Source organism: Chrysochloris asiatica, unplaced genomic scaffold (genome assembly GCF_000296735.1).
Source record: "Chrysochloris asiatica unplaced genomic scaffold, ChrAsi1.0 scaffold00037, whole genome shotgun sequence".
NCBI lineage: Eukaryota > Metazoa > Chordata > Mammalia > Afrosoricida > Chrysochloridae > Chrysochloris > Chrysochloris asiatica.
This window is the reverse complement of record NW_006408555.1, coordinates 22744152-22758936: the sequence shown is the minus strand read 5'-3', so window position 1 is coordinate 22758936 and position 14785 is coordinate 22744152. Positions and strand designations below refer to the sequence as shown.

The following is a 14785-nucleotide window of genomic DNA, read 5'->3' as shown; positions in this document are numbered from 1 at the left end:
TTTTAGTAAATAAAGATCAAAGGGGTAAATCAGACAACATAAACAGAGGCATAAATTTGTCTGGGAAAACATGATTATATCTGTGGCTGGAGGATGAACGGTATTGGAGAAGATAGCTTTTAAAGCCATGTGGTGATGTGACAGGATTTGTGTGTAAATAGAAAGTATATGTAAACTGAAACATTGACAGTTTACATAGTGTTTCCATACTGTAATCTTCACCAATTCTCTCTTTAGGTGAATAGGTGAGGTTTGGAGGGTTGGACTTTGCGAGGGTCACACAGCTAGTAAGCAACAGAGCTGAGACTAGAAGCAGCTCTTCTCAGTTCATGCTTTTGGTTGCAGCACTCAGAGCTTTCACTTAGCAACAGCAGGTCATGATAGTTTGGACTCTGTGCTAAAGGGGATCCCTCACGTTTTTTTTTGTTTTTTTTTTTAATTCTTGGAGAACAATGGAGCATCATGCATGTGGAGAATTTCAGTGTATGAATACTTGTTCACAATTTCAATCTGATCTGTCATACATGCATCAGCAGTGCTTGAAGGTGTACTGGTAGTATGCATATTGCAGTCATCATTATGTACACCTTGCATGAAACCAGGAAGCAGAGAGATTTGAAACATGCTTTTAAAATGTTTACCTGTTCATTCTTTAAGGTCTCTGGGTGGCACAAATGGTTTGCTCTGGATACCAAAAGTTTGGCAGCTCAAACCCCACCATTAGACTATGGAAGAAAGGCTGGGTAATATGCTTTTATAAAGATTACAGCCAAGAAAAGCCTATGAAGTTCAGTTCTACTTACTCTTTAACACCTAGGATCTCCATGAGCCAGAGTCAGCTCGACAGCAGCTGGGTTTTAGTTTATTCATTGTTGTTGTTAAGTGTTGTCGAATCAGTTCCGACCCATAGCGACCCTGTATAGGGTTTCCGAGGAGCGGCTGGTGAGCTTGAACCGCCGAACTTGGAGCTCAAACCGATTTTGCAGTTCAGCACATAACCCCCCAGCCCTACACCAGGACTCCATTTAGTTTATTTATCCTTTTGGTAATTTTAGGCTCACTATTAGAGCTTTAAGGTGCCCTGGTAGCATAGTGGTTACGAATTGGGCTGCAAACCGAACCGCAAGGGCATCAGTTCGAAACTACCAGCTGTTCCGTGGGAGAAAGATGAGGCTTTCTGCTCCCGTAAAGATTTACAGCCTCAGAAACCCTGTACAGGGTCTCTATGAGTTGGAACCGACTCCACGGCACATAACAACAACAATTAGAGCTTTACAACAATTTTATATTCAGAATTGTAATTTCTAAAGCAAAGGATAAGGAGCTCTGGTAGTGTAGTGGTTACGAATTGGTCTGCGAACCACAAGGTCAGCAGTTCGAAACTACCAGCTGTTCCGTGGGAGAAAGATGAGGCTTTCTGTTCCTGTAAATGTTTTCAGCCTCGGAAACCCTGTACAGGGTAGCTATGAGTCGGAATGACTCCATGGCACATTAACAACAACAACAAAGCAAAGGATGAGACCTTGAGTTAACCTACCACCCATTTGTAATGTAAATGGCAGACAATAAGTTTCTTGAGGAGGTCTCCAAGGATATTTCACTTAATTTTCTTCTAAACAGGCAGCAAACCGGTTCTTACTTATCATAGATTTAGTGACATGGGGGGAGGAGAAACAGTCTGGAAGGGTTGAGTCTGTGAGGGCAAATCTAATAAAATGAATTTCATTTTTGTTCCAGTCATTGTATAGGTCACATGATCAAGAAAAGTTCCCAAATTGTAGCCCCACAGAAGTCAGGGACTGACTGCCACCCATCCGGGAACTTAATAGAAGTTTAGGGAAGCTGTTGTTGTTAAGTGCCGGCAAGTCAGTTCCAACTCATAGCAACTCCCTATAAAGGTTTCCAAGGAGTGACTGGTAGATTTGAACCACCAGCCTTGAGATCCAGTGAATATCCTACAGCGCCACACCAGGACTCAGTGGTGCTAGCCGTAATTAAAGAAGGAGGAAGAAACTAAAGCACACCCTTGAGTACTAATATTTTCCCTCAACTCATTTTGGTATTTAGATTTGCCTTTAAAGATAAAATGCCTAGATGTTTAGAAAATCCTTAAGTTCTGCAAATTCTGTTATAATTTTTTTTAATCTTAAATCCTGAACCTTAGCATTTGAATGTTCCCTTTTTGATTAGCTCAGAGAATTCAAACTGCTGACTTTGGCATTAGCAGCCCAATGCATAACCCACTATACCACCAGAGCTCCTTAATCATCTACTTGTTAGTCCTATTTGTGTTTTATATTTATTTGCTCCCTTTAACCATTTTTTTAAAGATGAAAACAAAATTGACTTTATTTTTGAAGTTTTTAAGTAACACAAAGTCTTTCAGGAATCATTATTTTTAGAAATGGACATAAACACATTTTTAAATTTTTTAAATTATAAACTCAGTGACATTTAGTAGAGAAGATATTAGTGTACTTCAGCTCAGAAATTCAAGAGTTCTTGAGCTGGAATTACTCCCTCATTTAATGGATAAAGAGTCCAGCTTTTACAGACCCGTGGTATTCATCCCGAGTCACCTATAGATTTAATGGCAGAGTGTAGACGAAAACCCAAGCTTCCTGGCTCCATATCCAGTGCACTAGAAGTTTTTCCAATATCGCCAATTGTATTCATTACCAGTTTATAAGTTGAAACTACAGCGTAGGCGTAAACAAGAAGAATGGATGAAAGAAAATGTCATTTTCTCTGTTGAACGTTGGTTTGTGGGAGGAGCCAGGGTAATTTAAAAATGATATATTCTCAGAATTAGATGAAGTTTTCAAGACTGTATATTCCATCCTCTTCTTTCTGACTGGAGATCATACTTTGTTGTGTATGGTGATATTATATTCCTCTCTGTACCTTCCTTCCAGCTACTTTGGAACATCTCAGGGCCTTTTAAGTTCCAAGTATCCTTGTTTCATGTGGGCTCTGATGCCTCTGGAATCATGCAGAAGAAATCTAATCCTACTATATTAGCCCTTCAAATGTGTAAGATGTTGATCTCTTGTCCAGGTTTAAAAACTCTGCAACAATTTTTCCTCTTCCCTTACGGGTATTAGTTCCTCTCTGTTTAGGGTCTGGTGTTTTAAGTTCCTTTTCATAGCGCAGTGTCCAGAAGGGAACACATTCTAGCAGCTCTCCGTTTGGATTAGGACTATATCCTTCCTTGAGCAGGATTTATTTTTCAAAATGTCCTGAGTTCAGGAGACTTATTTATTTATTAAATTCCCCATCATGTTGTTGATTTAATGAATTATAAATACTGCTAAAACTTCTCACCCCTCTTTGTTGTGGTTTTTTTTTTTTTCTGTTTTGTATGTAGGTTTCTTTTTGTTACACATTTTATTGTGGTTTGGGTAAAAGTTTACAGAGCAAATTAGCTTTCCATGTAACAATTTATCCACGTTTTCTTTTGTGACATTCGCTACAATCCCAGCAATATCCTCCCCTTGGGTTTTTGCATATGGTTGTTTTGTTTTTCCATAGTCTAAATTTTTCAGTTAATCCTTGTTCAGTTTCACTGAAGTAATTCTGGCCCCTCCTATCAACTTTTCACACTCAGTCCCCAGAACGTTTCTCTACCTCTGAGGAGAGGAGGGTATCTCTTGGGATAATAACAACATTAGAATACTGATTTACTCAAGAAAGTGTTTGCTTTCAATCAATCATCTTGGTACTTGTTCAGCCAGTTTCTGCTTTGTTGGAAACCTTTTTGCTGCTTGCCTTCCGTTTTTCTTTGCTTTTTTCTTCTCTGCGCCTTTACCTCTGCCTTGAAGTGTGTTCCACATCTTAAATTATCAGTGAGTTTTTACTCATGCTTTGTGTGCCTGGTCCTGTAATTTTTCCTACATATATGTGCATTATAATATGAATGTCTTTTTGTGACAAATGATATGCATTAAAACAGTGGATTTTATAACAGCAATATAAGAATTATCAGTTTGTGGTTAAAATGTCTGAGATTTTAATACTGTGAAATTAGACTGTCCTAGACTTTTAAATCCAACCAATTTCATTTGTGATTAAACTAACTGAATCCTGTTACAATTTGCCAGTAGAGTTAGTTCCTCCATTCCCACTTGTCCTCTTTTGTTCACAAAATAACAGATCACAGCTGCAACTTTTGGGCAGAAGAGAGGTGCATGTTAAATATAGACTGACCTGCTGTGGGGGGTGAGAATTGACACTGCCACTTGCGGGCTCTATGTGGTAACAGGCTGATCCTGAATGTAGGGCACTTGCTAAGTCTGCAGTAAACAGGGACTGTAGACGTGACCTCAGCTGCTGCAGTTCTGCATGTAGGTGACAGAAGAGCCTGCTTTCAAGTCAGTGTTTTTTGGAAACAAGGAAATGATAAACACCAGGTTCCAGTGGTTACCTAGGATTGGGGGAGGGCAGAGTGTGGTCAGAGGGCTGATGGGAAGGAACAGAAAGGTAAATATTACTGTCAGTATTCTAGTCTATGTGTCACATAATGGTTTACTGGCATTATAATAAAAATTTTAAAAGCCATGTATAGACAATGATAGAGTGTGTCTTAAATGAGATATTATAATTCATTCACTTACAGGCATTGGGTAGATTGTTGTTTAGTGCTGTCAAATCGGCTCCGACACAAATCGGCTCCAGACTCCTATTTGGAGTTTCTGAGGAGTGGCTGGTGAGCTTGAACCGCCAATCTTGTAGTTCTAACCAACTTTGCAGTCCACAGCATTAATCCACTTTGCCACACCAGGACTCCACCTGGAACTCTTAAGAAACGTACATATACCATCCATTCTCAAGCATTTTATGATTAATTCCAGAGGCTGGAGATCTCATAAATAATGTCATATAGATTTTGGAGGTATAGTGGTATAGTGGTATAGTGGTGAAGCTCTTGGCTGCGAACCAAAAGGTTGGCAGTTCAAATCAACTAAATGCTCTATAAGAGAAAGAGATGGCATTCTGCTTTCATAAAGATTATAGCCTTCAAAATCCTGTGGGTAGTTCTGTCATATTTTTATGCAAATAATATGTGTGTTCAACATTCTTTTGCCAACCATACTGGGCCTCCTTACCCCCATGTATTCTTGTGGCATACTATGCTAATTATTTTCTGACAGCAGCCATGTAAAAAAAGTTAGCATTGTACATTTATGAAAATATCTTGTCAGGGAGCTGAGGCTGTAAGTCAGAATCAACTCAGTGGCAGTGGGGGTGGGGGTGGGGGGGAGAGGGTGCGGAGGTTAGAAGGTACAAAATAGCTAGGTGTCAGAATTGACTCCACAGAAATGGGTTGGCTTAAGAGCTGTTTTCATGTGGAATATGGAGTATGATGGGGACTTAGGAATTTAGCCCTGACCATCCTTGGGCATCCTGGTGTGGTGCTGTGGGTTAATGTGCTGAACTGCAAAGTTGGTTTGAACCACAAGGTTGGTGGTTCAAGATCACCAGCTGCTGCTTTGAAGCCCTATGCAGGGTTGCTATGGGTCAGAATTGACTCGACGGCACTCAACAACAATCCTTGGGCATACAATAAGAAAAATGAATTTTCAGACTCAGTGAATCAAGAACAAGCATTTCAGAAGAGATGCCTGTCTAGTGGCTACGAATCGGGCTGCGAACCTTAAGGTCAGCGGTTCGAAACTACCAGCCGCTCCACGGGAGAAAGATGAGGCTTTCTACTCCCGTAAAGATTTACACCCTCGGAAACCCTGTACAGGGTCGCTATGGGTCGGAACCGACTCGACGGCACTTAACAACAACAAACAAATTAATTGTACCCCATTTTTTGGAATATATTCTGCCATTTTAACAACAAAAAATATTTAAGTCAATTTGACATTTAAATTTAACCATTCAGAGTTTTTTTTAAAAAAAACCCAGCAATAAACAGTTGCCACCGGGCGTAGTGGTTACAAGTCCTGCTGCTAACCTCAAGGTCAGCAGTTCGGAATTACCAGCCGTTCCACTGGAGAAAGATGAGGCTTTCTGCTCCTGTAGAGATTACAGCGTCAGAAACCCTATGCAAGGTCGCTATGAGTCATAACTTAATTCCACAGCACACCACCACCACCAGAGTTGATTTTAACTCATGGTGACACCATATGTATAAGTCATAGTAAAACTATGTTCCATAGAGTTTTCAGAGGCTGGTTTTTGGGACGTAGATTCCAGGTCTTTATTCCAAGGCACCAGTGGATGGCATCAAACCTTCAACCTTTTGGTTAGCAGCCAAGCATGTAAATAAATCATTTGCAGTACTCCAATCTGGTCAGAATCCAAGACTAAATAAGCAGTGTGTCAAAAGTCTTCTAAATAAGTTCACTTCAAAATGTATGTTTGAAAATAATTAATGAATTATGATGACTGTTTCTTGATAATGAAATTCACAATTTTTAGCACTGTACTAGAGTTACTTTTCTAGAAATCATTAATTTTTCCCAATAACATGTAGCATTTGTAGTCTTATTTCTTCAGCTGTGATTCAAAGAATCTAGCACTTAGTCAGTGTTATGTGGCCACAAACACTTGGGCTTGCATTTGAATCTAGATCTGTTTGAAATTTGGATGGCCTCACTTGTGTTTAGTGGTTTCTGAAATAGCTACAATTGATTAATTTATATAATATCTCCTTTGTAAGCACAATAAATATAGTAACTTTCTGATTTCTACCATCAGAAAATAAAATTTTATACATCAGTGCTTAAATTCCTTCATTCCTGTGACAAAATACTTTAAATATTTTAAATGAGAGAGAAATTAATTCATTTTAGACTCAGCAGTAAAACAAGTGTTTGTTTCATGGCAGGTCTCAAACTTTTTTGTCTCTGGATCTCTTTATAATCTTAAATATTATTGAAGATTCCAAAGAACTTTTGTCTGTGTGGGTTTCATACCTGTCAATATTTGTTGTATTAGAAAATAAAAAACTGGGAACTTTTTTTTCAGTGTCCACTCAACTTTTATTTTTCTGGTATATAGTCCTAGTTGGGCATCCCTATGATCTCTCCTTCTGTGCTTCCTTTTTTATTTTTCACTTTTTACTTTAAATTACTGTTGTTAAGTACCATTGAGTCCGTTCAAATTAATAGCGACCATATATAGTGTTTCCACAGAGCAGCTGGTGGGTTTGAACTGCCAACCTTGCTGTTAACAGTCCAGTGCTTTTCCTACAACACCACACCAGGACCCCCTTGCATGAAGGGTTTATGGAGCAAATCTGTTTTCCAGTCAACAATTCATGCACATTTTGTTTCATGACATTGATTCCAGTCCCTTCAGTGTAACATCACTTATCCCACTTCCTCCCTGTAAATTTGAGAACTTTTAAAAACAAGAATACGTGGGTATATTACCGATCAGAGCAAAGTCCTCACACCAACCATGTAGCATATGGAAAACTCCATCTCAACAGAAAGAGAGCTGTTGTTAAGTGACATCGAGTCAGTTCCAACTCATAACAACCCTGTAAAGGGTTTCCAAGGAGCAACTGGTGGGTTTGAACTGCCGACCTTGTGGTTGCAGTTCAGTTCTGATCTATAGTGCCATACCAGAAGTCCAGAATGAGAGTAGAAAAAACCAGAAAGTTAATTCTCAGTATCATTATGAATATAGTTTTGACCTTGCCAAACCTCTTTAAAGGTTACCAGAAAACTCTGTTGTTGTTGTTGTTGTTGTTGTTAAAGTGCTGTTGAATTGGTTCTGACCCATAGTGACCCTGTAGAGGGTTTCCAAGGGGCAGCTGCTGGGTTTAAACTGTTGACCTTTCTGCTCAAACTGATCAGAAAACCCTAGGGACCCCCAAATCATGCTTTAGGGTCCATTGGTGTAGAGTCTTGTAGGCTATTGTATCATAAAGAATTGAGCAGATAAGTTATGATCTAATGTAGCTTTTAGCAGGATTTGCCCTGGCTTGTTGGTTGGAGAAAGGACTAAAAAAGGGCACAAGCAGAGACAAGGAGCCCAGGTAAATTACTATTGCCATAATCCATACCAGAAATTGTGATTGTTTGGACTACGGTGGTAGCCTTGGAGGGGCTAAGAAATGGTCAGAGTTTAATTGTATTTTGAAGATAGAACCCATAGATAGGTATTTCCTGATAGACTCGCTCTGAAATATGAGAGAAAGAGAAGTCAAGTATAAGACCAAGGTTTTTTGGCTAAGCAATGGAGAGGGTGAGTTGCCATCAGCTGTGATGGGGAAGGTTGTGGATGGAGCAGGTGTGGGAGAAGGATATGATGTTAGACTAAGGATATGATAGTTTGAGGTAGTAATTGGGCATACATGTGGAAATGTCAGTAATCATTTGGGTGAATGGATCTTGAGTTTGAGAGTGTAGAGTATAAATTCGGGAGTTGTTGGCATATAGATAGTATTTAAAGACTTGAGACTAAAGATCATCAAGTCAAGAAATAATAATTACATTTGTATAAAATGTCATAGATGGCCTGCACATTTCAGGAGGCACTACTCTTTTTGGATAAATAAGGAAACAGATTCAGAATTGAATGACTTCCCCTATGTCACCCGTCCAGTGATAGTTGAAACTAGCATTCTAAAGTCTTTAATATAAGTCACCAAGAGGTCACTGCCTTGTTTTTGTGAACCAGAAACATCTATATATTGATAGGTGACTAAAGTAAGCAACTTACTTGACTAAGTTGGGAAATTTCATTTATCTTCCCCCAAACATATTTCAGGATTTTCAAATGTTTAACTGATATTTAAAACTTCTGAGACAAAAGGAACTGATCCCAGGTCTACAAATTTTAAAAGCGGGATTTAGAAAAATGCTCCACGTTCTTCCTTCCCTGAGTTACTGGTTAGAGCTATGAAAAGCTAATCTGTTCATTTCCTACAGTGTCCTTCCATGAGAAAACCCAAGGTTTTTGTAATAAGAAGAAATGAGTCTTATTTTAGGGAGCTGTCAATAGTGTTTTAAGGTCTGTATATTTCCATCAAGCACAGTCTTAGCAAAGCCCCACAGTGCCCTGTTAGCTTTTGTTGCTGGGTTTCTTTCGTATTTATGTGTCCGTTTACCTGGAACCGTATATTTCTGTACTTTCATGTTTGTTTTGGAAGATCCAGTTGTGGAGTTAGGGTTTCCTTAGTAGGGGGGACACTATGGATTCAGTATCAGTCTGTAAAATGTTTCACAAAGTGAAATCTTTAAATCACCCCTAACACTAGGTGAGTGATCTCAAATGCAGTAAAAAGCTTAAGACAGAAAAGTCTTTTGCCTAAATGAAGGATTTCTGGTTTGTTTTTACTCCATTAGTGAAACTGCATTTTGCACAGGTTGGCTCCTACTTTGTTTTCTTTCCTGTCTTTTATGATTAAAGTATTAATTAGTGTTCACAGAGTCTACATAACAGATTGTAGAACAAAAGCCAACTTTGATTCCTTATAGGGCCGAAGGAGGAGGCTTTGCCTACTCTATTATGTTGTATTTTGAAATCTTAAACTAGGCATCTGGGTGCTTCACCCACTACCACAAAACTGGCCCATAGTTATGCTTTTTGAGTGAATGGTTTTCAAACAATTTTGGCAGTAAGAAGTTAGGTTTACAACATGACCCAGTATATGCACACAAAAACAAATATACAACTGACTAAAAAGTCTCACAAATCAATACATAATGTTTATTACAGGAACTGCTGTCTGCTTTATTAAAGACAATGTAGTTTGATGTCTTCTCTTTTGCTTTTTTTTTTTTTTTTTTAAATTATGGTTATTAAATACTGGATTCAACTTTTACTGAAATGGATTTTATAACCTGCTGATGAGTGTGAACTTTAGTTCAAAAAATACTCTTCTAACCATCCATGTTTCCCTCTCATTTGGAAAAAACAAACAAAATCAGCTGCTCACTATGGCCTGTGTGATTCTCTGGGGCCCATTAATCACTTCTCTCACCCAAAAAAGTTAATTAAAAAATTTTTTAATACCCTTCTCTGATCCCCAAATTTGGCTGTGCATAGAGTACTGAAAACCATAATTGCAGCTCTTAAAACTGTTGCCCTTTTAATTTAAAAGTCAACCATTCTCTAAACTATCTGGACTCCAGTATTCATTTTATCTAATAAAATGTGGGGAATCATATGCAGTGAATAGCAAATAAAAGGACCATTACATTCCTGTTGATTATAGAAAGAAAACAAGCAGGCTGGGCACTGGAGTAGATAAAGTTCACCCTCTGGTTTGTTCCATTCAGTAGTGATGTTGTCTTCTTTGACACAGACCAGTTTATGTCTGACTTGGAACACCAGCCATCAGGTTCAGCAGAGAAATGGCCTAACCACAATGAGCTCTCATGTCCAGCTCCTTTCTGGAGAATCTAGAGGGTGAGTGTTGATTGAAATTCATCATCGTTTTTGTGCCCACATCTGGTATTTGCATGCAGTGGCTGGATTTGCATGTGCTACAGAGGAGGGGGTATATGCATGGGCACCTTCTTGGTAGGCCCACTCGTTATCTTTGGAGCTGTACTTTGACTTCAAGATTCTCCTTTTTAAATCTGACCACATTCAAGTTCTCAGACTTGAGGCTATCATTCTAGTCTAAGTTTGAATAAAAAGCAAGTGTTTGATTGGGCTTAGTAAACCAAAGCAGAGCAAACAGTCCATATATATGAATTCTGTGGTGTGAGTGGAGAGTAGATTTGATTTCTGGGTAAGGTGCATAAACTTCATTTCTGATCAAGTTTTGATATGAAGGAATATTTTATCCATTTGTCAGAGGCAAGCTAGAACATGAACCCTTGGGCCTGCACTGCAGACCCTTGTTGGCGCTTCTGAGAGTCACCTGGGTTTTCATTTGTATGGAAGCCATAGGATTGGAACCTGTATCTGTGAGAGAGCAGGCTTGCCCTTACTGTCAAATAACTCCTTTCTTCAAAAAAAATTTTAATGGAAATAGCCAAATTTTTTTAATGGGAAACTGATAAATGCTTTGTAAACTTTCACAGTTGTTTTTTTTTTTTTTTTAAGCCTCATAGCCACTTCAGTGATAGAAATTGTAAATATACATAGTGAAATGTTCACAGTTCCATCTGATTTTTAAATTAACTTAGATTTGGAAAAGGTCTTAGAAAACATTTCAGTACCCAAATCTTTAGGATGCTGAAGCCTCCTTGATTATTAATGAGACAAAGTATCAAAATCTTGCTTCTCCCAGAACCTGGACCTACCCTGGTCATTCATTCTTAATATTTGTAACCATGCAAGTATTAAAAGTGGTGACTGATTTCCTGTAAGAATGTATATAAAACTCTCAAGAGAAAGGACTTCCTCATATTGTGATTGAGAAAATCAAATACCAAAAGTAAGTCACCCGAGTCCCACCTCAACCAACCAGGACTTCAGTTCATTGCCACCCAGTACTTGGTCTGTGTGTGTTCAGCAACAAATTGGTCACTAGTGAGTGACCTTGCTAAAAATGTTTCCATTGGAGTAAAGGGACTGATGGATGACTAAGGAGTAAACAGGAGGTCAGAACCATCCTTCAAGATATTAGGCCATGAAAAAGTGAGCTGGGTATAGAGGGGAATGTGGGAGCTAGAGTTTTTATTTGCTTGCTTGCTTGCCTGCTTGCTTAAGCTATTTAAAGGCTGATGGGAAGGATTGAGATGAAGGATGGGCTGAGACTGATTAAAAATTTCGAAAGGAGAAGAAAACTGATGGAGCAAGGTTCTTGAGGAGACAAGAGGATGGGGTCCAGAGCCCAGGTAGTGGAATGAGTCATTGGATTTATGACTCAAGCACAGACTTGATTTGGGAACCAACAATATAGAGAAGTGGACATGATTAGTCAATGTGAAAACTACAAAGTAGAAGGAAAAAAGACAGAATCTTCTGATAATACTAAAATGCTTCTAAATCCCACATCTTAACCCAAATTGAAAAGGAGTGTTTATTCTTTCATGTCTCAGTTTTTGCTGATTCAAAAGGGTACATGCTAATACTTGACAATACATTCAAGTACCTGTTTACTTAGTTGGACATTTAATATTTGTCTTTGTTGAATGTACAAGCTTTTCTAGAAGAAAGATCTGTATGGCATAGAGTATGCCACTGTTGTGTGCTACCAAGTTGGGTTCCTACTCATAGCAACCCTGTATAGAGTTTCCAAGGAGTGGCTGGTGGGTTTGAACCACCAACCTTGCAGTAACAGTCCAGTGCTTATCCTACATCACCACACCAGAAGTCTGACATAGAATATGTTGTTGTTGTTAAGTGCTGTCAAGTTGGTTCTGTCTCATAACAACCCTGCATAGTGTTTCCGAGGAGCATCTGGTGAGCTTGAGCCATTGACCTTGCAGTTTAAACCGACCTCGCAGTCCAGTGCATTAACCCACAATGCCACACCAGGATGTAGAATACAGCATCACACTATAAGAGGTTGCTGAAGGAAAAAGGACTCTTGTTATCAGGACTGGTCTTCCTCTTGGTCAATCTTGTTGAACAAAGTGTAGTAATTGCCCTTTATAGTATTCGAATTAATGTTAAAAGTGAAGGATATCTTCTGATCCTTGTACATACATTTTCAATTTATCTTATTCAGCTAACTTCGTATTTCACACTGAACATTATCTAGCATCCTGTGTGAAATACTAGTTTAAAACTTGTGATAATAGAGCTCAAATTGGTTGTCATGGTTCTTGCTTAAAATATTTATTCTTTCTTAAGTCTTGGTGTGGCATTATAGGATAAGCACTGGACTGCAATGTCTATTTGAACTGTAAAGTCATCAGTTCAAACTCACTAGCTGCTCCTCAGAAGCCATGTACGGGGTCATTATAAGTCAGAACCAACTCGAAAGTACTTAACAGCAACAATTAACTGTTACAGTAATGAGTTTTATTTTCATTAATAATGCAAGCTAAGTTACAATAGCAGAGATCCCAAAATACAGTGTGTAACCACATTGGAGGTTTCTTTCACACCGCGTGGTTAATTCAGAGATTAGGATTCCTTTGTTATTCTTTTATCTCTAGGTTTTGTCAAAGCAGACTCACCTCTGTGATTGAGTCTGAGTCCGTAGTAAGAGGTGTGGAGGGGACGGTACACCTAAATACCCAAGGGACACCCAATTTGGGCCAGCCTCAAAATGAACTGGAGTTTGAATTCCTCAGACCTCACAGGTAGAGAGAGGCCTAAGCCCGTAGTACCCAGCCTGAGAAAGCAGCTAGGGGAGAAGATGATAATTAGCACTGAGCTGAAATTATTCTTAAAAGAAGGTACAGTATTTGGCTGCAGTTTTGACTCCTTGTCCTAAAAGTTGTGTTTAGTATTCAACTATAGCATTTACTTAAGCATAAGCCCCTAGATTGTACTGAAGATTCAGCAACTAATTTTATCCAGCACTCGATATATGCTAAGGACTAGCATAAAGGATTCCGTGGAGAACAAGATAAACAAGATCACTGCCCTACTAGTGAATTATGAATAAGCGTGTCCTATAGTTCAATTTATATTTGCGTATAATCAGTGCAAGGAGCTCTGGTAGCGTAGTGGTTACGAATTGGGCTGCGAACCGGAAGGTCAGCAGTTCGAAAGTACCAGCCGCTCCACGGGAGGAAGATGAGGCTTTCTGCTCCCGTAAAGATTTACAGCCTCGGAAACCCTGTTCAGGGCCGCTATGGGTCAGAACTGACTCAACGGCACTTAACAACAACAACATAATCAGTGCAATTCCTCCTTGGTGAAAAATCTTGAACTGTCAGGAACTTTCCAGGTTGCTTCAGCTAGATGAGATCAGATACACCAGGAAAAACAGACAGTGGAGCTTTGGTAAGGGGGGAGCAGAAATAACACAACTTTTGTTAAGCATTTACTTTAACAATTACCACCTAGCTACTTCAGAACACAGTGCTCTTATCAATATGTACTTGTTAACTAGGTGAGTGAATAGTCTTAGATCTGGCTCCTCATCTGGAAATTGTAAAGCATTGATTTCTTCAAAGATGACACAGGAAAACAATACTTACCACTGTGATTTTTGATGATGTAAAAGTATTATTTTTATAATCAACTTGTATTTTTAAAACTGAGCAGCGAAATAAGAATTGAAAAAGGAATGCTCACGGCAGCATGGAACGTCTCTGAAGTGACTGTCTTTGGAAGGGAGCAATGAAGAGATGAATCGGACTTGAATATTGTTATCACTCTTATAGAGCTTTTTGCCACTGCTGTGAGTCCTATCTGTAATGTTGTAGTTAAGGAAGTACTGTCAAGTAAGTTCTGACTCATAGCAACCCTGTATAGAGTGTCTGAGGAGCTGCCAACCTTGTGGTTAGCAGTTTAGTGCGTATCCTATAGCACCACACCAGGACTCCCTGACTAATTGTTGTTGTTGTTGATAAGTGCCGTCGAGTTGATTCCATATAGGGTTTCCAAGGAGCAGCTGGTGAGCTTGAACCACCGACCTTGCAGTTCAAACGACTTTGCAGTCTGACACATTAGTGCACAACCCACACCTGACTATAATAGATACTGTCAAAATCAGATGCCTCGCGCTCATCTTCAATAACTCTGGTCTCCTTTCTACCCTACCACCTAATAAACATTCAGTGTAGTACTTCCAAATAGCTTCCAAGCAATTGATGAATTGTTAAGTGCTGTTGAGTCAATTCCAACCCATAGCGACACTGTATAGAATTTCCAAGGAACAGCTGGTGAATTAGGATCCATTTATTTAGTCATCAGACATTGATGTTTCTGCAGTGCTCCCTTCAGGAGGTTGCAGCCTAATTGT

At 39.1% G+C, this 14785-nt stretch overlaps 1 protein-coding gene across 2 annotated transcripts in view; it reads left to right on the top strand.

The window, feature by feature from the left end:
- NFATC3 (nuclear factor of activated T-cells, cytoplasmic, calcineurin-dependent 3) overlaps positions 1-14785 on the top strand; it is a 112096-nt gene that overhangs the window by 93674 nt on the left and 3637 nt on the right. The window contains exon 10 of one of the 2 annotated variants that reach the window (XM_006860225.1): positions 10271-10374. The exons of the other annotated variant lie outside the window; for it this stretch is intronic. Coding sequence (XP_006860287.1) covers positions 10271-10371 — 101 coding nt within the window. The 3' untranslated portion in view covers positions 10372-10374. The remainder of the gene's footprint in view (positions 1-10270; positions 10375-14785) is intronic. 2 annotated transcript variants of the gene reach the window in all.